Genomic DNA, 22,039 nt, shown 5'->3' with positions numbered 1-22,039 from the left:
AAAGACTTTGTCTATTTATCCTATCCATGCCCCTCATGATTTTATAAACCTCTATAAGGTCATCCCTCAGCCTCCAATGCTCCAGGGAAAACAGCCTCTCCCTGTAGTTCAAACCCTCCAACCCTGGCAACATCCTTGTAAATCTTTTCTGAGCTCTTTCAAGTTTCACAATATCCTTCAATTCTTGTTAGCATTGAAAACTTGTCCTTGCTTTCTGTCAACTTGGATCTAAAAAGGCTGGTAAATTAGGAAATGTTAAGTGCCGAACAACCTCGGTTATCCAAACATCAATTATCCGAACAAGAGCTCAAGGTCCCGTAAAAAGTTATCCATTATCTGAACAATCAGTTATCCGAACATTCAGTTATCCAAACAAAATACTCCTTGCCCGTCTCATTTCGATAATCAAGGTTGTTCTGTACTTCTTTAAAATCTTTAACTTTTGTGATATTTCTGGGATAGCAAGGCTTGAATTCTAGCATGCTACCCCAATAAGACGTTAATTACTTAATTTAATTGCAGTATTTTTTGAAGTACTCCTAATGTCAAATGTAGTTAAAACACTTTTTATTTTGTAGGCTTTTGCAGATGAAAAGGTGTTTGGAGTGCTCAGTGAAAAACTCTATGATCTCTTACAGCTGGTAAGTGAAAATTCAGATTTGTTTAAAAGTTTAAAAAAGAAAATGACCCAGTGGGTTAAAAACACCAACTGCTGTGCTCCGCAGCCATATACATGTTTTGTTTTTTGTTGGTGTGTGGCTTAATAATCTTAGGCAGGACAGGAGTTGGGCTCCTACAATTAGCTTCAACCTCCCTGGGTTAGAGAGGAGAGGGAATATGGCCCCATATTTCTGCTCTTGATTACTAGTCATTGACTGTTGCTGAGGACTCTGCAGGTGGATGTCCATTGTTTGCTGTCAAAAACAAATGCTGCTTGGTTGTGAAGTTCTTTTCTCCCTGCTTAACAGATGATGTTTGTATAACAGGATTGGGAGCAGAGGCAGGAGGAGGATAACCTACTGATTGAAAGGATCCTGTTGCTGGTTCGAAATGTTCTACATGTACCCCCTGAACCTGAGGAGGAGAAGGTCTGTTGTAACAACTAGCCAATAGCCTTCAAGATCCTTTGTTTTCCTTTATGGTCCTTTTGTTGCTTGACTATATTTGTTCTGTTATTTATCACTTATGGGTTCAATAGTGGGCAAGCTAATATATTAATTTCTATGTTGTCGTTAAAAGAAAAGGGTATTCTGTTATCTCCCAAAAAAGTGAATTGGCCGACAATTGCCTACCTCTTGAAGACCGTTGCTTGCAGGTACTTTAGATACAAGTGGCTTTTGTGAACAGGTTGAAGGACTTTTGACAATGTGGTAATTTCAATTATCAATCAACATGATTTGTCCTAACTACCTGTAAACCAATGAGTTAAAGTACAAGCTGTAAGAACAAGGGAAATTGTGTCTCACAGACTTGATTGAGGACATGACCAAGATGGTAGATGAGGGCAGAGTGATAGATGGTGTCTGTGTGGACTTTAGCAAGGCCTTTGACAAGCTTCCACATGTTAGACTAGTTAATAAAATCAAATCACATGGGATCCTAGGAGAGCTTGCCAGTTGGTTACAAAATTGGCTTGACAGTAGGAGACACAGGGTGTGGTGGAGGGTTGTCTTTCGGACTGTGGGCCTGTGACTAGCGGTAGTCTGCAGGGATCGGTTACTGGATTAGTGGTGCTGGAAGAGCACAGCAGTTCAGGCAGCATCCAACGAGCAGCGAAATCAACGTTTCGGGCAAAAGCCCTTCATCAGGACCTTGCAGGGATCGGTGCTGAGTCCTCTGTTGTTTGTCATTTATAGAAATGATTTGGATGAGAATATAGGAAGGTGGTTAATAAGTTTGTGGATGACACCAAAATTGGTGGTTTAGTGGACAGTGAAGAAGGTCATCTAAGAGTACAACGGGATCTTGATCAACTGGGCCAGTGGGCCAAGAAGTGGCCAATGGAGTTTAAGCCTGATAAGTGTGAGGTGTTGCGTTTTGATAAGACGAACAAGGGTAGGACTTGCACAATTAATGGTAGGGCCCTGTGGAGTGTTCTCAAACAGAGAGACCTACGGGTTCAGGTACATAGTGTGATGGGCCAGACCAGACTCCCTCAAAATATATTAAGAAGATAGCCTAGACCCTAAGGTTTTCTTATTTTAAAGATAAATGTCAGGTGCTGTGATCCAGATGCAATTTGATTGGTCAAACTACTTGACGTTAAGCAAGATACAACTTATTCAAGCACTATAGTTAAAGTACAACAAAAGAAAGAAGAACTTGGAATAACAAATCTGTTGGAAAACTTAACAGAATAACAGATACAGTAACTATTACAAGTCAACTGTTCCAATATAGTAACATCCCATAAACACACCCTTGGCAAAAGGCAAAGTCAGAAAGCAGATTTGTCTCCCCTGCAATCCAGCAGTCCAGGAAGAGAACCCCCAGCTTTTGACTGTAATCGAGAGAGGGGAAAATAGCTTCCATTTCTTCAAGACCCCCAACAGCAACTGCTGCTGAAAACTAAAAATCCCTGGTTCTGTGGATGGAAGCTTGACAATGCCCATTCAGGCTGCTTCTAGTGTTCCAGCCGTCAGGAAAAACAGCCAATGGCTTCACAAGTTGTTTATCTTCTCATAGACTTCTTTTAAAAAACATAACACGTTTTTTAAAAAGGCCAGGGCAAAATAACCTCGTAAAGCCACAACATCGTCTCAATATTTTCTTGAAAATGGTGTTACAGGCAGGCAGGGTGATGAAGAAGGTGTTTGGCATGCTTGCCTTCATTGGTCAAAGCATTGAGTTTGGGGATTAGGAAACTATGTTGCAGATGTACAGGATGTTGATGAGGCCACTTTTGGTGTACTGCATACAGGTCTGGTCACCCTCCTATCGGGAGGCTATTGTTAAATTGGTGAGGGTGCAGAAAGGATTTACCAGAATGTTTTCAGGACTGGAGGGTTTGAGTTACAGGAAGAGGCTAGGACGTTTTGTCCTGGAGCGTGGGAGATTGAGGAGTGACCTTGCAGAGATTTATAAAATCGTGAGGGGCACGGAAAACGTGATTCAAAGGTCTTTCACCTCGGGTTGGGGAGTTTAAAACTAGAGGGCATAATTTTAACGTAAGAGAGAAAGACTTAAAAGGAACCTGAGGGGCAACATACACACACACACACACACACACACACACACACACACACACACACACACACACCAGAGGAAGTGGTATATGCAGGTGCAGTTCCAGCAGTTAAAAGACATTTGGACAGATAGCTGGAAAGAAAGGTTGAGAGAGATATAGGCCAAATGCAGGCAAATGGGGCTACTTTAGGTTTGGGAAACATGATCGGCATGGATGAGTTGGGCTGATGGGTCTGTTTCCGTGTTGTATGACTTGATGACTCTAACATGAAGGATTCTGATGAAAGGTTGTCTCAGCCTGAAATATTAATTCTGTTTCTTTCCACAGATGCTAACTGACCTGCTGTTGGTTTTCAGCATTTTCTGTTTTGTTTCATTGTCAGAACTACTTTGTTGCTCGGTGAAAATGGCTGAAATGAATTTTTAGAAACAGAACATGCGGGCTACTAAACAAATTAAACGTCGCAACATCACATCTCAATTATATTTTACTACTTGAGTGATCAATCTTGAGTGTAATTTTGTAAACATTTTCTGTTGTTTGTGCCTGTTTTTGTTTCTACAAAGAATATTGCTGATGATGCCAACGTGCATGACAAGGTGTTGTGGGCAATGCACATGAGTGGGATGGATGATCTCATTAAGTTTCTGGCAACTTCCCAGGAGGAGCAACAGTGGGCCATGCACATTCTGGAAATAATCTCCCTCATGTTCAGAGATCAGGTCAGTACTGGATATGGTCTGGGGCAGAGGGGAAAACAGAATCTGATTAGTGAGAGTGCAAAGAATTCTGTGGCAAGATTTTAAAGAACAGGAGAGTTATCCCCAGTGCCCAAATCCAATCCCTTACTCAGCATAAAAACAAAACTAGACGATCTGGTCAATATCTGTTTTCTTGGATCTTGTTCTGTACAAATTGCCTGTTACATTTTCTACTTTACAATGGTGATTCCACTTCACTGGACTCAATTAGATGTTCAGCATTTTGGGACATATTCATGTTATGAAATGTGCTACATAAATACCAGTCGTTCCTCCTTTGTGTTCCACTTAAGGAGAGAATTACCCTGAGCTGCTTTTGAGTATCTCTCAGTAGTGAGTGACATTAACAAAGGGCTGGAAGCAGGTTCCCATGTGGTCCTGGGTTTGAATGTTTGTTTAATTTGATATGTTTTTGTTTTGCCATCACTGAATCTTGTTAAGGTACTGAAGCAAACTGTTATATTTTTCCACTGCTGTTTCTTGAGACTGGTGGAGGTGCAGTATTGAATATGGGGCTTGCTGTTTGTGACTCCATAGCATACTTAATTATGTATGTACCAACTGAGTTGTCAGCACAAAAGTCACTTATTTAAGAATGGCGCAGAAAACATAAAGTTCTTGGTCGCTGTTCGATTTTTGGAAAATGGAGTGAGGTATTTGAACAGAGTAATTACTTTGGGAATTTTTCCTGTAGAAACCTGACCAACTTGCCATGACAGGGCAAGCAAAAACTACGGAGCAGAAAGAGAAGGATTCCAGAGAGCTTGAAATCTTAAAGCAGAGAGAGTTAGCCACAAAGAAGCAAAGAACCTTTGAAAGAGGAACCAGGTGAGACTCCACATGGGTCAAATATTACCCAGGTTTTGTGTTGCAGAAGGCATTTCTCACAAACCAGAGTGCCATGCTTGAATTGAAAGAGTATAAGTAATAGAGAGGAACCAACATGTTAATTTCACGTGTTTTCCCTGCAAGTGCTAGCACCATAGAAATTAGGTAGAGAGCTGGAGTGGTGCGGGGAGGGAAATCTGGAATTAGTGGCCTAGACAACTGAAGGAATGGCCCTCAGTGGTGAAGCAACTATAATTGGGTGTGCAAATAGGCCAGAGTCAAGGGGTGCACATATACTGTGGGGCTGGAAGAGATTACAGAAGTAGAGAGGAACAAGGACATGGACTTGAACACATGGGCAAGAACTTTAAAATCAAGGTGTCACTTGACCAGCAGCCACTGCAGATCAGAAAGCATAGGGTGATAGGGCAATGGTACTTGCTCTGAGTTAATACATGGATAGCAGAATCAATTATGAATGTAAATATAAAAAGTCTGGAATTAAGAGTCTAATGACAACCATGAAGCCATTATCAATTTGTCAGAGAAAAATCCATCTGGTTTACCTTTAGGGATGGAAACTGCCATCCTTACCTGGTCCGGCCTTAATGTGACTCCAGACCTACAGCAACTGCCCTCTGAGCAATTAGGGATGGACAGTAATGTTGGCCTAGCCAACATTGCCCACATCCCATGAACTAGTTTTTAAAAAAACAAAATATCTTTTTCTAAAATTTCCTGTTGGAAGGATATTTTACTAAGCTGATAAAGTATTGACATAAATAAGACTAAAAAATGTTAGCATTGGTATATTATGTACTTTAGTGCATAATATTTTTAATAATGCTTTTCAACCATTGTACTGTGACAGAGCAAACCTTTGAGAGAGACCCATTTGTTGAGATATTCGGATTTTTGCATCCAAAATATTTCTCCTTCAGAATTGTCTTGCTGGATCAAGGAAAACAATCTCCGACACGTCCTCTGCTGAATTAATTGACTAGCCTCACTGACCTTGATAACCGAAATGATAGATATCACAAGTGGATTGCACTTCATTCTTCCTAATGTGGGCTGTTAGGGTTCAGAGTGGTGGACCAGGTAACAAGTCCCTCATTCGGGTTTCTGTATAGGAAAAGAGACATCACTTAACATTTCTTTGTGAAATATTTGTTTCCTTGTGTCATTCTCAATATGAGCTGCTATTACTAAGAACACAAAAGGCCAGGAATTAGCAACGTTTTCTTCTGTCCCTGCACTTCCCACCCCACTGTGAACCTTGCTACTTTACTTTTTCCCCAGGCAAACTGATGATTGATTCTAAAAAGGGCACAAGTACTGAAGTGGAAGTGTTTTTGAGAATGTGATTTCTTCTTTACCAAATGTGACTTTATTTGTTCTAGGCATTCTCGTTTTGGCGGTACATATCTCATACAAGGCTTGAAGTCAATTGCAGACAGAGATGTTGTTTGCCACTTGGGTATCCACAAAGTAAGTGGTGTGTATAAGTGGTTTTACAAACTGTTTACTGTGTTCCCACTTACAGCTATGCCAACCAGTTCGGTAGGGTAAGAGACATAATAGCAAACAAAGTCTAAGCATTAATATTACAGGAAGTTTTGATGCACTATCTAGGGTTAGGTCTTTCATTGTCTTTATTTTGATTGTTATCAGTCTGCAAACCTTCTCGAGGGCAATTGGACCTGACAATAAATGTTGACCTTGACAAAGATGCTCTCAACACTGAATTTTCAAACTAAGTTTGTTTCTTTGCACAAACGATGGCAATCTTGATTTGATATGTATTGTAGTGGGTTTTAAAAATTTGTTTGATCAAAAGAAGTTGGGTGACTTGTATTTTCAAACCTGAGATTCTTGAATATAAGTGAAAAATCTGTCTTTAATATTATTTATATTGCTTGTGGTTGTTAATATTCAGTAACAGTTTTAACAATTCCTTTGACAGTTGGTTGTATTGTATTATTCCCTAAGGAATGAGTGCTGTTTTTAAGAAAAAAGAGTAAAAAGCATAATTGAAATCCCATGATGCAGGTTCAGTAACTGCATATGTTCCAAAATAATTTTTCTCCCAAACCTTTCATGCAAGTTTAGAAAGTGTGGGTCACAGCTGAACCCATTCCCACTCACCAGATATGTACGCTCTCCATCTTTCTAATGGGTATAACAAAATAGTCATCTGGGGCAAGAATGTTTTCTGTGCTTTTTTTATCCCCTTTGACACTGTTTAATTGTTGGGTTCTGTACCACGTTCTGTGATACGTTTTCCTATATTGCAGTTGGAAAATCAAATAATACAATGACCATTATGGTTCCTGTGTTGATTGACAGATTTCTATGATGTCATTGTTGTCAGAGTTACCAGCGCAAGGTACTCAGAAGTTGAACACCGACTGTGTTGCAAACTGTGCACTTTTCTCAGTATAGGAGGACCGACTGCCCACTCAGTCAGGGGTTGACAGGCAAGGCTCAGGCCCATTGATGGGCAGTGTGCACAGCTGCAATCTTAAATATACAGCCAACTCTTGTAAAGCATTGATAAACGTACTTGACCAGAGCCACCATTTTAGGGCATTGAACATCTGAAACTGTGTGAGAAGAACCCAGACTGGATAGGAGGTATTGTGCATTGATTTTTCACTTTACTTAATCAGCTTCATCATTTAATATTTGATTTATGCATTTTCTTAGTTGAAAAATTACAGCCATGACACTGGCAAGAACATTAACAGAGTGCCAAAAAGAAAACAAGCAGCAAAAGAGGTGGAGAAGAAACACCGCTCTGCTATGAATGTCAGACTGTTCCTGAACGAATTCTGTCTTGATTTCTTAGAAAACTGTTACAACCGACTCATGTATGTAGTAAAGGTAAGTTTGAGATGTGAAGAAACATAAGAAGAAGACATCTGTTATCCTCGTCCTTCTAGTTTGGTGGAGGTTGCAGGTTTGGAAGGTACTATCCAAGATACCTTAGTGAGTTGCTGCAATGCCTCTTGGAGATAGTACACATTGCTGCTGTTTGAATGGTTATGGAGGGAGTGAATGATTGTAGATGTGGTGCCAATTAAGTGGATCGTTTTGTGCTGCATAGTGTTGAGGTTCTTGAGTATGTTTGGAGCTACACTCATCCAGAGAAATGGGGAGTATTCCATCACTTTCCTGTCTTGTGCCATTCAGACAATGGTCAGGCTTTGAGGAGTCAGGAGTTACCTGCTGCAGTATTCCTATCTTCTGATCCACTTAATTGTAGCCACAGCACTTAAAAGCAAGTCCAGTTCAGTTTCTGATCCGTGGTGATCCCCAGGATGTTAATTGTGGGGAATTCGGTGATGGTAACGTCATTGAATTGTCAAGAGGGCAATTTAGGTTCTCTCTTGTTGGAGGTGGTCGTTGCCTGGTACTCATGTGTAATGAATGTTACTTGTCACTTGTCAGCCCAAACTGGATAATGGCTTGGTCTCGCTGTATTTGAGCACGTACTGTCTCAATATCTGAATTGTGGTATCAGGAGTTGCGAGTGGTACTGAACATTATGTAATCATCAGTGAACATGATGGAGGGAAGGCCATTGATCAAGCAGTTGATGATTGAAGGGCACTGAACACTACCTGAGGAACAGGATGATAACCTCTCCTTCCCCTGGAAGATTTACATTTTCGAAAGTATTAGTGAACTCAAAACTTTTATTCAAAGAAGCTTTGTTTAAGGTCTTTAGCTAATGTGCAAGTTCTGCTATTAGGATTCTTTTTGAAGTGTGTTTGCTCAATCCTCCCTATTATTAGTGAGATCTAAGTAATCTGGTATGGGCAGCTGCTCAAAGAGAGTTCTCAATGAGGCCATCTAACTTGAACGTAAAGAGCACAGTGTGACCTTTCTTGGAGAGGTGAGCTGGAGAACTCAATAGCTTGACATACTTTAAATGTTCCCAGGTAGACATAACTGAAAGATGCAACTAAACAGGAATTGTATGTGAATGAAGAGACTTTTAATGTATCAGAGTGTGCTCCATCCATTTCCAGGACAACCTTATTCGTGAGAAGGCGCAACAGTTTGATGAGACCTACTACCTCTGGGCAGTGTCATTCTTCATGGAGTTCAACCGGGTGTACCAGTTCCGTCCTGAGCTAGTGTCAGAAACTGTCAGCATTCGAGCATTTCATTTTGTGGAGCGAAATATTACTAACTACTATGAAATGATGCTGACTGACAAGACAGCAGCTGGTTCCTGGTCGAGACGGTATGGTGGATTAATACCAGTTATTAAAATATTGAGACCTCTTAGTTTAGCAATTGTTTTTATAAATGTGAATGGGGCAGAGATGAAATATTGGGCACATTTAGCTTCTCTTGGGTTCTATTCTTTTGCATTTATCTAATGTCATTTATTTTTCCTTGTCCATTTTTATCTGAATTTCACTTTGTTTTGTGGGGTAAGGTCCTGTGCTATCTCTTGTTACATTACTATGGTGGAAGCCCTGACATTTTTTTCTATTAATCCAAGATTGTTCCATCCAGTCATTGTGTTTCTGGTGTTCTAATATTGTTAGCACAAATTGGATTTGACCTGGTATTTTCTTGGCCTCTTGCTCAGTTCTTCACCAGGCAGTATATGGAGTAGCATTGACTAATTCTTTTTGACTCTACACTATCACTGTCTCCTTGATAACATTATCACCTGCTATTCCATACCTTCTAAAATACCTCTTGGATGAAGCCTGCTCTGGTTACTGGTTCAAACTATGTGTGAGAAAATCTTTGCCCCACTTAGTATCAAAAGTGCAATTTGTTCAATTTTTTTCTACAGTCCCAATAATTGCAAAGATAACATTGGTGAGACATCTGTCCTCTTTAACTGTGGGACCTGCCACAGTCGTTTGTATCATCTAATATGCAACCAAAAAATAAGTGACAATACTTTAAAACAACTCTTTCTTTTTACTCAGAATGCATCTTGCGCTGAAAGCTTACCAAGAACTGCTCAATACAATCAACGAAATGGATCACTCCAAGGATGAAAATCTGAGAGAGAGTGCCAGAGTTATCAAATGTATGATATTTTAAAATGCCATAAAAATCCAGTTTATAAGTTGCAGAGATGTTTGACCTGTGCCATGGACCCGGATTTGATTTCAGCCTCAGAATGTGTCTCAAGTTTGCATGTCCTCCCTGTGTCTGCCTGGGATTCCTCCAGGTTCTCTGGAATCCTCCCACAGTGCAAAGATGTGCAGGTTAGAGTGGATTGGCCACAGGAAATGCAAGGTTACAGGGATAAGGTAGGGGATGGGTCTGGTTGGGATGCTCTTCAGAGGGTTGATATGGACTCAATGGGCCGAAGGGCCTCTTTCTGCACTGTAGGGATTCTGTGATTCTATGACCTGAAAGCCTGTAAAATGGAATGTTCCTTCCACCCTGCCCTCAACCGGCTAACTTTTACTTTTGATATCGTTCTGTGCTGTGCTCTGGCATCTCATGCCCATTATTCATCTGTAAACCTAGCCCAGGAAGTCATGATTGTATGACTCCCATGAGAATTAGAGTCCCTAGAGTGTGGAAACAGACCCTTCGGCCCAACAAGTCCACACCAACCCTCCAAAGAGTAGCCCACCCAGACCCATTCCCCTACATTTAACCCTGACTAATGCACCCAATCTACACATCCCTGAACACTGTGGACAATTTTGCACTGCCAATTCACCTGATCTGCGTACCTTTGGATTGTGGGAAGAAACCCACGCAGACACGGGGAGAACATGAAAACTCCATACAGACAGTTGCCCAAGGCTGGAATCGAACCCTGGCGCTGTGAGGCAGCAGTGCTAACCACTGAGACACCATAGCATCTGTTGGGATCTGGTTGTTGGAATGACTCAAAAGGTATGTGCTGGTGTCTCTTTGTGTGTAACAGATTGTCAGCAGTTGGATTTCTTCTTTACAATCAATAGGTAATGCTTCATGCCTTTGGTTTGATATTGCCATTGTAATAAGTTAAGTCCAGGCCTCATGCAGTGCCATTGCAAACTTGGGGTCAGTTCAATGCTCAGTTCAGGTGTTTGGAGTTTCTGAATTGTACCAGCTCAGTCTGGGCTGAAGAATGTGATATTGATTTGAGGTGTATGTGTGGAAGGAAAGGGAAGAGGGATATAAATGATCAGAGGGACAAGTAGCCCTTAAGGAAAATCTGCATGTTTTATATACACACACACACACACACACACAAACTTTTATCTTACTGTTTCACAAGGTAGTACTAGTGTTGTCATCATTGAGATGCCGGACATGCTGTCACGATCCTTTCTTCTCCCTCTCCATTATTCCTTTACGAAGTTACTTTCTGCAGTTGTACCACTGTTGGGAGCTTTCACATGGTGTTCGCCAATTGCTTACGAGGATGATGCTATTGCATGCTTTTAGCAGCTGTGTTGGTGGTGGCGTAGTTGGAGATCACCTATTATAAGAAGAATGTCCATTAAATGGGAAATCTTAACCTTTTTTTTCCAGCATAATTTCTTTATTAACAAGCCAATAGTTGAAACATTTTCATTTGTAATGGCAAGTTTCCTCTATTGACCCTGTCCCACTTAAGCAAGCCTCAGTCAACGTGGTTCATGAGTTGATGCTTAAAGCAAAGGACTAGCACAGAAACTAGAGAAACTGAAATTGTTCTCCATTTTGAGCAGAAAGGATTAAGGGAAAATGATGGAAATAATTTACATAAAAGGTTGTGTGGGAAAAAGCTTGTCTATCAAACGTCACATGTTTCATTTGGAAATCTGCATATCCAGTTGGTTGGTGATTGTCTAACTTCTTCCACCTGCAGGTAATATCTTCTATGTTATGGAATTCCGAGAGTTATTCTTAACATTGTTCCGAAAATACGATGCAACCAAGCAGCCCAAGTCGTTCCTGAAGGATCTCATTGAAACAACCCACCTTTTCATCCGGATGATTGAGAAATTCTGTAAAGGCAGAAGTAACCTTTTTGTGCAGGTAATGTTTGTCTTTGGCTTGTATATTGTGCTTTACATTTTACAGAATTTACATATTTTTGCAAATTGTTTGTCTCCTAAACTAATGATGAGCTTTCAGGGCAGGTTTTTAAGCTGCATCCTTTCCTAAAGCTGTAGAGTCTCTTCTGGAGTACTAAGTAACATCCGTCAGACCCCCTAAATCATACCAATGGGTATTGCCTGTTTTAACTGGAGGACATTATAGTCGAATAGGCAAAAGTGAGGACTGCAGATGCTGGAGATCAGAGTCAAGATTAGAGTGGCGCTGGAAAAGCACAGCAGGTCAGGCAGCATCCGAGGAGCAGGAAAATCGATGTTTCAGGCAAAAGCCTTTCATCATTCCTGAAATATTGATTTTCCTGCTCCTCGAATGCTGCCTGACCTGCTGTGCTTTTCCAGTACCACTCTAATCTTGACATTATAGTCGAGCCTAGTCCTGTCGTTGCCTGGTGTCCATGCCGAAAACTTGGCTTGTTTTTCCAACCAGTAAGCTGAGGTCAGAAAGTTCAGCACATTCCAAGATCTGGGGAGCTTGCAATAAGGCAAATTTCTGTATAAAAAATGTGCGTCTGTGAAGTTAATCAATTCTTCTCCCAGATATTCTTAAAGCTTCATTTGTAAGATCACTGAAAGCAAGAATGGAATCAACAGCAGCAGCAACTTTCATTGATATCTCACCTTCAACATAGTAAAACATCCCCTGGAGACCTCACAAGAACTTTATCAGATGAAATATTGATATCGAGTCATCTGAGGAGATGTTAGGGACAGGTGACTGAAGCTTGGTCAGAGAGGTGAGGTTTAAGGAGCATCTTGAAGGATGGGGGTTTAGGAAGGGCATTCTTGTGCTTAGGGCCCAGGCAACTGAAGATGCATCCACCAGCTGTGGACTGATGGAAATTGAGGGGATGTGCGAGAGTCCAGCATTGAAGGAGTTCAGAGATGCGAGAGAGTTGTAGGGGTTGTGGAGGTAGGGAGGGATGGTGAGAGACCATGAGGAGATTAGAAATAAAGACCTAGTGGAATGTTGTTGCTCATGATGCGGCTGTTTGATTATTTCCTGTTTGTTGAAATAGAAAAAGAAGCTCAAAAGGAAGAAACCAAAATCCAAGAAACTTGCTTCTACTTCATCAGAAAAATCCCAAGAAGAACTTGAGGAAATCTGGAAACTGACACTGGAGCAGCTTGACAAGAGTGCAGAGGTATATCCCTAATATAGCTGAAGTCTTCTTTGATAAGGCCATTGTCATAATCCGTGTTGCTGAAGAACAGACAGATGTATTTCTTGAGTGATATGGTTAAGAGCGAGGATACTTCTTCACTTAGTATAATTTTTCCCTAAAGGTTCTAAGACATACTGAAATGTGGTGTCACAGGCGTTAGATGTCCTTCAATGCCAAACCTAAAAACATCTTTCATTTATGAATTTAGACAGTAAATGTTAGCAGGGTATCTGCTAATTGGTAGTCATAACAGTCCAGCTGGATTGAGACCTCACCCAGTGTCCATGAGATCACTGCTAAGTGATCAGGGCAGGATCTTCTTGGTGCCAGGATCCTCATTGCTGCGACCAATTCAAAACCGACCAAGGATAAAGTTGGTTTTTATGCTGATTAATGGGTATATAGTGAGGGAAGGTAGATATAAGTAAAAGAAATAAAGAAAGGAATTCCATTTTTATAAAGTGTCTTTTCCTATCGGGCGGTATCCCAAAGTGTTTCATATTGACTGAAGTGCACTTGAAGTGTAGTCACTATTTCAATGTAGGAAAGACGAGTTGTGCAAAATGTCACAAAGAATTTAATCAGCAACCACACACACGCACCTCTTTTACAAAATAGTGCCATTTGGGCTTTTATTATCTGCCTGAGAAGAAAGATGCCCCTTTTGCTTAATGTTTGGTCTGAAAGATTGCACCTCTGACAATACAACACCTTCTAGATGCAGTACTAAAGTGATAGCCTGGTTATGTGCTCAAATCCTGACAAGGTTTTGAGCCACTGACCTTCTAACTGATGTCGGTGTTTAACTGCTGAACCATAGCTGACTCCTGGAGAGCAGGAGGCAGATGTGAAACTTAAGTGCAATATCTTGAGTTAGGCATTAACATTGTCTTGAGGTTTTGGATGAAAGGGGAAATAAAGCAAGATAGTAACTGCTTGATTGGGCTGGTGTCTAAATGAAAAGCTGGCACAAATCCTTCCTGCACCGCAGTGCTGTACCTTGGTACTTCACTTTTTAAAAATGCATTGAATGCTTGCCATCTGAACTCTCTGTATTCCTTCTAATAGTCCTTCTTGCAGTAGAACCAAGGTTTTGAACTATCTAAGTTGTTGACCTCCCCTTGTCCTCATGATCCATCTCCTCCAATTCCACTCCAGCACAAAGCATTGCTGCTTTCCTGAGCTGATGAATTGAATGTGTTTGTTTTCCAGGGTCAAGAGCCTCTCCCTGACGATGTTGTTCCATTTGATGCTACTTTGGAAATCCCTGTGGAAGAGCAGCGTGCTGAAGCAATGATTCATATTCAAGATGCACTCTTGGCTGGCAAAGCTGCAGAGGCTCTTGTGCTTCTCCGAGCTGCACGGTAACTGTGTTTTAAGAGCTTTGAAGTATTAGCAAAATCCTGAGTTTGAGGATGAGACATTTTTGGCCAAATGGCAGATTATTGACGATTTGACTATGAAATTCCACAATTTGAAATGTTTTTTCTATCGTTGCCTCTTCCTTTCCACAGTCTTCTGCTTTACTTGTCACATACATCATGAGCATGTGTTTTATTCTGCTCATGATTGATCCTGTCCATTGCCTCCCCTTACTGGCTGCTTTTGACAGTACTAAAACAACAGCAATCATTGGTCAAGTAGGACACGCCAGGTTGCCAAGTACCTACTTGCTTTGTACGAGTGGAATTCTTTTTGCTGGGTGTTAATGACAGGTTTCATAATAGAAGTGGAGAATAAGGCAGGCATGTTCCCCAAACCTGGAGCTTAAGGTGCGAGGTTATGCAGCTGCCTCTGTGTTGTTTCTGGCCAGAAAACTTAATGGATATTGGTAAGGTTTAATTTGGAAAATGGCACCCATAGCCTTTAAAAAGCTGTGAGGGTTCCACTGCAGCCGAGGCAATATATGGCCGCATCATGCAAATGCATGGGTAGAGCTAGGCTGAGGAACATCGCAGTCCATTAGAATCCTGCCTTCGCAGGTTCACGCTTATTTTCAACAGTGAGTAAACAAGTCAGTGCATGCTTCTGACAGCCATTCTGAGACTGAGCACAAAGGACAGCTGAATTACAAAAGAACAACAAAAATGACAGAACTCCATGGCCCCCAAGCCCTCTGCTGACACGACATAAGCATCTGATTGTGTTTGCTGTCAAATGAAGGAGGCAAAACCTGACCTCCTTATTCCCTTTGTTTGGGTTCGTATCCTGTGAACGTAGGTACACGCATAGGTCGTTTCAGCCCATCAAGTCTGCCTTACAATTCTCTTCCTTTATAATGAGGTAACTACAAGTTCAGTAACCTGGCCAGATCAGAGGACTGTTCAACTCAAGATTCCAAAGATTAGCCCAGCTGCATTCCTGTCGTGGCATTGTTGCAATTTTTCGTGTGATAGATAATGTTCAAAAGTTTATTGGTTCAATGATTTCAGTTTAACTTGTTAATAAGTGAACAAATCCAGTAATTAAATAATCGGAGACTGCAATGCTTATTAAATGATTGCTACTGGTATTAAATTTGCATGGAACGTGGCCAGATATGGACATTACCCCACACTTTGGCTGATCAGTTTTGATTTGAACCTGTTCTTAACATACCTTGTTTAATGTGCTATAATGTGGACATGTGTTGAAATGCTGAGCCCACTTCAATGATTTTATTATACCTGCATTGGTCCATAGACTTGTTGGTAAAAGAAGGTAAAAAAAGGGAAATCTAATGTTTCTACCCACTTACATCTAATAATTGCACCCATTTAAAAATGGCCGCAAAGTATTTGTATTTCACTACAGATCATTAAAGTGCAATAATTACATGATTCTTTTCCACAAAATACTTCAGATCTTTTTGTTTCAATTATTAACTTCTGTATTACTTTTGTATTCAGTCACTCTTATCCCTGTGATTCAGGACTCCAAATACATGGGGGTGGTGAGCGAATGTGTCCCCAAAAACCACCAGAATGTCCAGGGAACTGCATGTGGTAGCAATGAAGGAGCTGGCGGGGGCGGTGGCAGAGTCACCTTTTTCCCAAAAGCTGTGCGTTTTGCTGGGGACCAGATCTTTTAGGATGGGCTTGCTTTTTTCAGGGTCATTTGGGCTGTTTGCTGGTTTGGAGTTGGGGGGGGTGGGGGGGTGGTGGTGGGTGAATGAAGAAGAAAGCTTTTTCTGTGTCAACACAAATGTGGAAGGTATTGTTTCTATGTGACTGCACCACCAAATAAGTGAGTTAGTGAGAATGAAAAAGGTGACTCAAAAGTCAAAAAGCAGCACTTGAGAATATAATGCGTGTTTTGTAATTTTCACCTGTCAAACATTTTGCATCTCTTGCTTGCTTTTTATTTTTGAGGTATTTGGTTAGGTTTCCATTTGTACCTCCCTCTATTTACCTGAACGACCATTCCAGCCGAGAGAGTCGACCCAGAATCTGCTCTCATACTAAGAAAGCAATCGTCTTTTATCTAACACCTTTAACATATCTAAAATGTAAGGTATTTCACAGCAGCATAAATCGAAAACGTCCTTACACCAAAGTATCAGGACAGCTGACAAAAGCTGAGCAAAAATATCTTGACTAGGATCTTAGAAGTGGATTTAGGGAGGAAATTCCTGAACTTGGGACTCAGCCAGCTGAAATCATGGCTGTCAGGTTGAAGTGATGGAAATCAGGCGAGTTTTTAAAATTCATTCTCATGGGACATGGGTGTCACTGGCTGGCCAGCGTTTATTGCCTGTCTGTAGCTGCCCTTGAGAAGGTGATGGTGAACTAGCTTCTTCAATTACTGCAGTCCATCTGCTGTGGGTAGACCAACAATGCTATTAGGAGGAAGTTGCAGGATTTTGACCCAGCAACACTGAAGAAATAATATATTTCCAAGTCAGGATGGTGAGGGGCATGGAGAGAAACTTGCAAGGTTTGGTGTCCCCATGTATCTGCTGCCCTTGACCTTCTAGATGGTAGTGGTCATGGGTTTGGAAGGTGCTGTCTGAGGATCCTTGGTGAATTTCTGCAGTGCATCTTGTAAATGGTACACACTGCTGCTACTGAGCATCGGTGGGGGAGGGAGTGGATGTTTGTGGATGTGGGGCCAATTAAATGTTTTGTCCTGGATGGTGTCAAGCTTCTTGAGTATTGTTGGAGCTGCCCCCATCCAGGCAAGTGGGGAGTATTCCATCACATTCCTGACTTGTGCTTTGTAGATGGTGAACAGGTGGGAGTCAGGAGGTGAGTTACTCACCACAGTATTCCCAGACTCTGACCTGCTCTTAAAGCCACTGTGTTTCTGTGGCGAGTCTAGGTTGAGTTTCTGGTCAATGATAATTCCCAGGCTGGAATTGGAGGAATGCAAACATCTTGGAGGGTTGTATGTGCTAGAGGAGATTAATGATAGCGAGGCATAAGGGTATGGTGGTATTGAAACATTTTTAAAATTGTAAAATGTAGGCATTGGTCCAAGAACCAATAAATGTCAATGAGCACGGGGATAACTACTGAAGAACATGACTCTCTATAATGTTTCTTTTTTATTTTCCTTCTTTTTCTCTCTGTCATGCTTTCTGGGAGTTGCTGCAATTTTAAGTTGACAGTGGAACTGGGTTTAACCTTGCCTCAAGTCCTGCATCTAAAACATAGGAGTGGCTTTTATTGCAGTGTCATTTATGTGTTTTCCTAAGTAGAAAGTGCAACCATAAAGCTGTAGTGGGGATTGTAGTATCAAGGAAATAGTTATGTAATCGCGTTCACAGTGTCACTTGAGAATTGACTGCTGTGGAGATTTTTCTGGTGTTTTTTAGTTCACTGCATAAGGTGCCCAAATTAACTTTTTTTTAAAATCTAAGATTATGGAAAGTGTCCATGATGTACTATATTTTCTGAACTAAAAAGTGCCACTTGCTTAATGGAGAGTTTGAACGTGTGTCTGTTGTTGTTGCGAACATTGTTGCAATAAGGGGAAGTGTGACACATTTTATATATTTCTCATTATATTAAACAGTTTTTCCATTAGGACATTTCTATAGGCACTAAAAGCATTATTTATATTGTCTTTCATCTTTTGCTGTATCCTGTACATATCAAATTTTGGCTGTTTGGAATAGAACCAATTGGCCCCCATTATAAAATATGTCTGTCCTTTGCAAATTTTCCTTTTGTGAATTCTTCCAAGACTGCCACATCCACAAGTGGTATGACTATACTGTACATTGGATTAAAAATGCTTGAAAGAGATGGCAGAAAGGAGTGGAGTAGTGCAGTGCGTTAGCAGGCTGCTTTTTCACTCACTGGTTTGGCTGTCAATCCAGCTGGATGGCCATAAGTGACATGGAAGATGAGTTTGTGTAGTCTGAATCCAGTTCCAAACTGCCTTCGTTTTTAATTAACTTGGTAATCTAGATGAAACAGAGTGAATGTTGAACTCATAAGGATTCTGTGCGTTGGTTATTAATCTAATGGTTGACCCCACAGGGAAGTATGGCCTGAAGGTGACGTTTTTGGCTCTTCTGACCTGCAACTTGAGGAGGAGTCCGAGTTGCTGAAACAAATACTGTTTGCGAAGTTACCGAGTAAGTATTTTAGCAGCTGTCGCTTTGGTGTTCAGAATTTTGGAAATACTTTTGAAGCCTCATCAAATTTTTTTCTCTGCATCCCACAGGGCAGCCCACTGTAGAGGCTGAAGAAATTGATGACTTCCACGCTGAAGAAATAGAAGAGGAGGAAACTGAATCAGTGAGGATTACAGAAAATGAATTTAATTTTCTGGATTACCTGAAGAGGTAATACATTTCAGAAATACTTGTTTTTTTTTCTTTAAACATTCATAGATTCCTTACAGTATGGAAGCAGGCCATTCAGCTCATCAAGTCCACACCGATCCTCTGAAGAGCATCACACCTAGACCCACTCCCCTATTGTTGTAACCCTGCATTTCCCATGACTAACTCACCTAGCCTGGACACTATAGGTATAATTTAGCATGGCCAATCCACCCTAAACTGTACATCTTTGGACTGTGGAAGGAAACCAGAGCACCCAGAGGAAACCCACACAGACACGGGAAGAACGTGCAAAATTCACACAATCGCCTTAGGGTGGACTTGGACCCGGATTCCTGGCGCTGTGAGGCAGCAGTGCTAACCACTGCACCATCCCTTATTCTTGTTCTATTATGGCTGAACCTCTCTCTCCCTCTTTGTTCTCTCTGTCTCTCCCTCTCTCCCACCCTCCCTCTTCCCCAGTCCTCTCCCCTCTGTCTGTCTCTCTCTCTCTCTCTCTGCACCCCACCCCGTCCTTCCTCTCTCTCTGCCCTCTCTCCAATACTACCCCCACCCTGCCCCTCTCTCTTTCTCACCATTGCATTATCTGTTGCTTTCAGGTTTGCTAATGTTGGTGTTGTGAAACCTTACGTTCTCCTTCTGAAGGACTACCGGCAGAACAGTCCTCACACGAATCACTGCATTGTCAAGATGCTCTATCGTCTAGCATATACTTTGAAAATGGATACTCTTCTTTATCAGCTGTCAGTATTCCACCTATTCAATCAAATTCTGGAAGACCCAGCATCTAGCTTGTACCAAGTAGGTTGAATTCTTGTAGTTGTACATGATCAACAAATTGGTGATTTGCAAAAGGACTTGCTATATTCTGTCATGGTGTTGTAGTATTTTGGAGCACTGTCCCATTCACTTATCATCCACTGTCCTTGCTGACCTACAAAAGAAACTTTGGTTTGAAATTTGAGGGTCATGACACAATGATGTTGGACAGTATGCAGTCTATTAAGCTCCCAAATCATCAATTTTTTCCTAACACTCCTGAATTTCTATTTAGAGTATTTCGATTTTAGTTCTGAGTGCTTTTCATAATGGCTTGCTGGGTTACTTTTTAATATGGGACAAATGCAACGGTTAGTTTAGAATTTAGCTGCTCTTAATGTCAATAGCCCCAAGGCAATTTAACTACAGAGCTGTTCTAACTGACATTCCATGCTATACGACATGTAATTTGACCTCTCAAAGTTGCATTAATGTTCTCCTCACTCCTGAGTTTGTGAATCTAGACAGTGAGTGTCAGAAGGGGATGTCCCTCTAAAGCCTGATCCTCCTTGCCTGACATCCACAAATAGGTCAGTTCCAATAAGGTTTTTCTTTTTAAATTTTATTCACCCTCCTTCATCTCCTTCAATTTTTGAATCACTGGCAAGGTCAGCATCGAGAAGGTGATGGTGAGCTGTCTGCACGAACCAATATAATGCATGTGGTGTTGTACACCTACAGGACTTTCTGTAGTGGTTTGCTACAATTAACTGCTGTCTGAAGTGCACGCCACTGAAATGTGACCCACATTCTGTGGGTCTGGAGTCCTGTAATAGACCAGACCGAGTATGCTAGATTTCCTCCCCTGGTGAAGGAGCTTTGAGATTTTAACAACGATCTGGTAAATTCATGGTTGCCATTACCGAATCTAGCCTTTTGTTAACTAATTAAATCAAAAATTGAATGTAAATTTTCCAGCTGCTGTGGTGGGATTTGAATTTGTCTCCAGAATATTAGCTCAGGCCTCTGGATTAATAATTCAGTGACCTTACCACTATGATACCCACACCATAACTGGGAAGTGAGCAGGACTGACACCTTCCAGGGAGGACAAGGTTGCCTGCTAGTTACTTATGTGGTCTGAGAATCTGTATGACTTTTTGGCCATCACTGCTAGACAATATGCACCCGACAGTTAACTTCTGTTTCTTTTTGCAATAGGAGCTGGTGAAGTTCTCCAAATACGTCTTGAACCGATTCTTTACTTTAGCTGCTGAGAACAGCAAAATATTTGTGGAGCTGCTGTTCTGGAAGAACATTGCAACCATTCGAGAAATGACTGAAGGTTACAGGAAGAACGAGCAAAGGTGAGTGCAATTGAGCATGAGAATGTGGGAGGTCTGGTTCTTCTGTGTTGTGCTAACACAATCAATGAATCTGATGTTCCAGATGCGAAAGCTAGTCTTGCTGCCATTTTGATAGCATTGGCAATCTTTACTTTTACACAAACTATCTCATCTGTATAAACCACATAGGACTTTGAAATGATCGATTGTTGCTCGATTATTTGATTGCCAAAATGGATTTGGCCACTATGGTTTTGTGCTTGCTGACCAAGTTGTGTTTTTTTTTCTGTTAAAGAAGTGGATGAGGCTGAGGTTAAAGAATAGTCCATTGGCACAAACACAAAGGTGCTTTGATTTGCAGTTGTGATAGTGAATGATTTTGAATTTTTACAGTGAAGCTAACAAAAAGGCTCCAACCTGGTCGTCAGAGGAAGAGGAGGAACTTGAAACACTATATCTAAGATTCAAAGAGGAACAAGGAGGTATGTGTTGTGTTTCGGTCATTTTTGAATATATCCCATACCAAGCTCGCAACTCACTTTTCATCTCCCCAGTTGTTCTATTTAAATTCCACTGTAATCGATTTTTACAGCCCAGAGGATGGCGATTTGGACTGTCACATCTGTGTCAGTTCTTTGAAAGATCTATCCGATTAGTCCCCGCTTCCCTGCTCTTTCCCTATGTCCTTGTAATATTCCCATCAGTGGAAGGATTGAGAACCAGAGGGCACAGATTCAGTGTAATTGACAAAAGAAACTATGGAGACATGAGGAAAATCATGTTCACACAGCAGTTGGCTAAAAGGCACTGCCAAAGAGGTTTGATCAAGATTTTGGGAAGGAAGTCGGATCACCTTTTGGCAATGGAAAATTTGCAGGGATATGGGGAATAAGGGTGGGAATGGCACTTGATGCTTTGCTCCTCCAGAAGGTCAACACAGACACAACAGAATGGTTAGCCTTCTGTGCTGTAACTATTCTGTAATTTGAAGTGTGTTTTATGATCTCGACCTTTGTTGTGTAATGTTTAATTATTCCAGAGGTAATCTTGTATCCTGATGGTTGCACGCACACATTTGGAAAGCAAAACGTAGCTATTCTGTTAGGAGAAAGTGAGGACTGCAGATGCTGGAGATCA

At 41.2% G+C, this 22,039-nt stretch overlaps 1 protein-coding gene across 3 annotated transcripts in view; it reads left to right on the top strand.

Moving 5' to 3' along the window:
- The window catches only part of timeless (timeless circadian clock), a 62,729-nt gene that overhangs the window by 15,715 nt on the left and 24,975 nt on the right, over positions 1 to 22,039 (top strand). For all 3 annotated transcript variants that reach the window (XM_072567050.1, XM_072567048.1, XM_072567049.1), the window contains exons 5-20: positions 579 to 641; positions 987 to 1,088; positions 3,754 to 3,909; positions 4,643 to 4,776; positions 6,180 to 6,267; positions 7,486 to 7,662; positions 8,814 to 9,031; positions 9,738 to 9,841; positions 11,612 to 11,781; positions 12,878 to 13,003; positions 14,237 to 14,388; positions 18,490 to 18,587; positions 18,677 to 18,797; positions 19,397 to 19,598; positions 20,778 to 20,923; positions 21,296 to 21,384. In XM_072567050.1, coding sequence (XP_072423151.1) covers positions 579 to 641; positions 987 to 1,088; positions 3,754 to 3,909; positions 4,643 to 4,776; positions 6,180 to 6,267; positions 7,486 to 7,662; positions 8,814 to 9,031; positions 9,738 to 9,841; positions 11,612 to 11,781; positions 12,878 to 13,003; positions 14,237 to 14,388; positions 18,490 to 18,587; positions 18,677 to 18,797; positions 19,397 to 19,598; positions 20,778 to 20,923; positions 21,296 to 21,384 — 2,146 coding nt within the window. The remainder of the gene's footprint in view (positions 1 to 578; positions 642 to 986; positions 1,089 to 3,753; positions 3,910 to 4,642; positions 4,777 to 6,179; positions 6,268 to 7,485; positions 7,663 to 8,813; positions 9,032 to 9,737; positions 9,842 to 11,611; positions 11,782 to 12,877; positions 13,004 to 14,236; positions 14,389 to 18,489; positions 18,588 to 18,676; positions 18,798 to 19,396; positions 19,599 to 20,777; positions 20,924 to 21,295; positions 21,385 to 22,039) is intronic.

This window comes from Chiloscyllium punctatum, chromosome X (assembly GCF_047496795.1).
Source record: "Chiloscyllium punctatum isolate Juve2018m chromosome X, sChiPun1.3, whole genome shotgun sequence".
NCBI lineage: Eukaryota > Metazoa > Chordata > Chondrichthyes > Orectolobiformes > Hemiscylliidae > Chiloscyllium > Chiloscyllium punctatum.
Note: the sequence above shows the minus strand (reverse complement) of the source record. Positions and strands in the feature narration are given on the sequence as shown.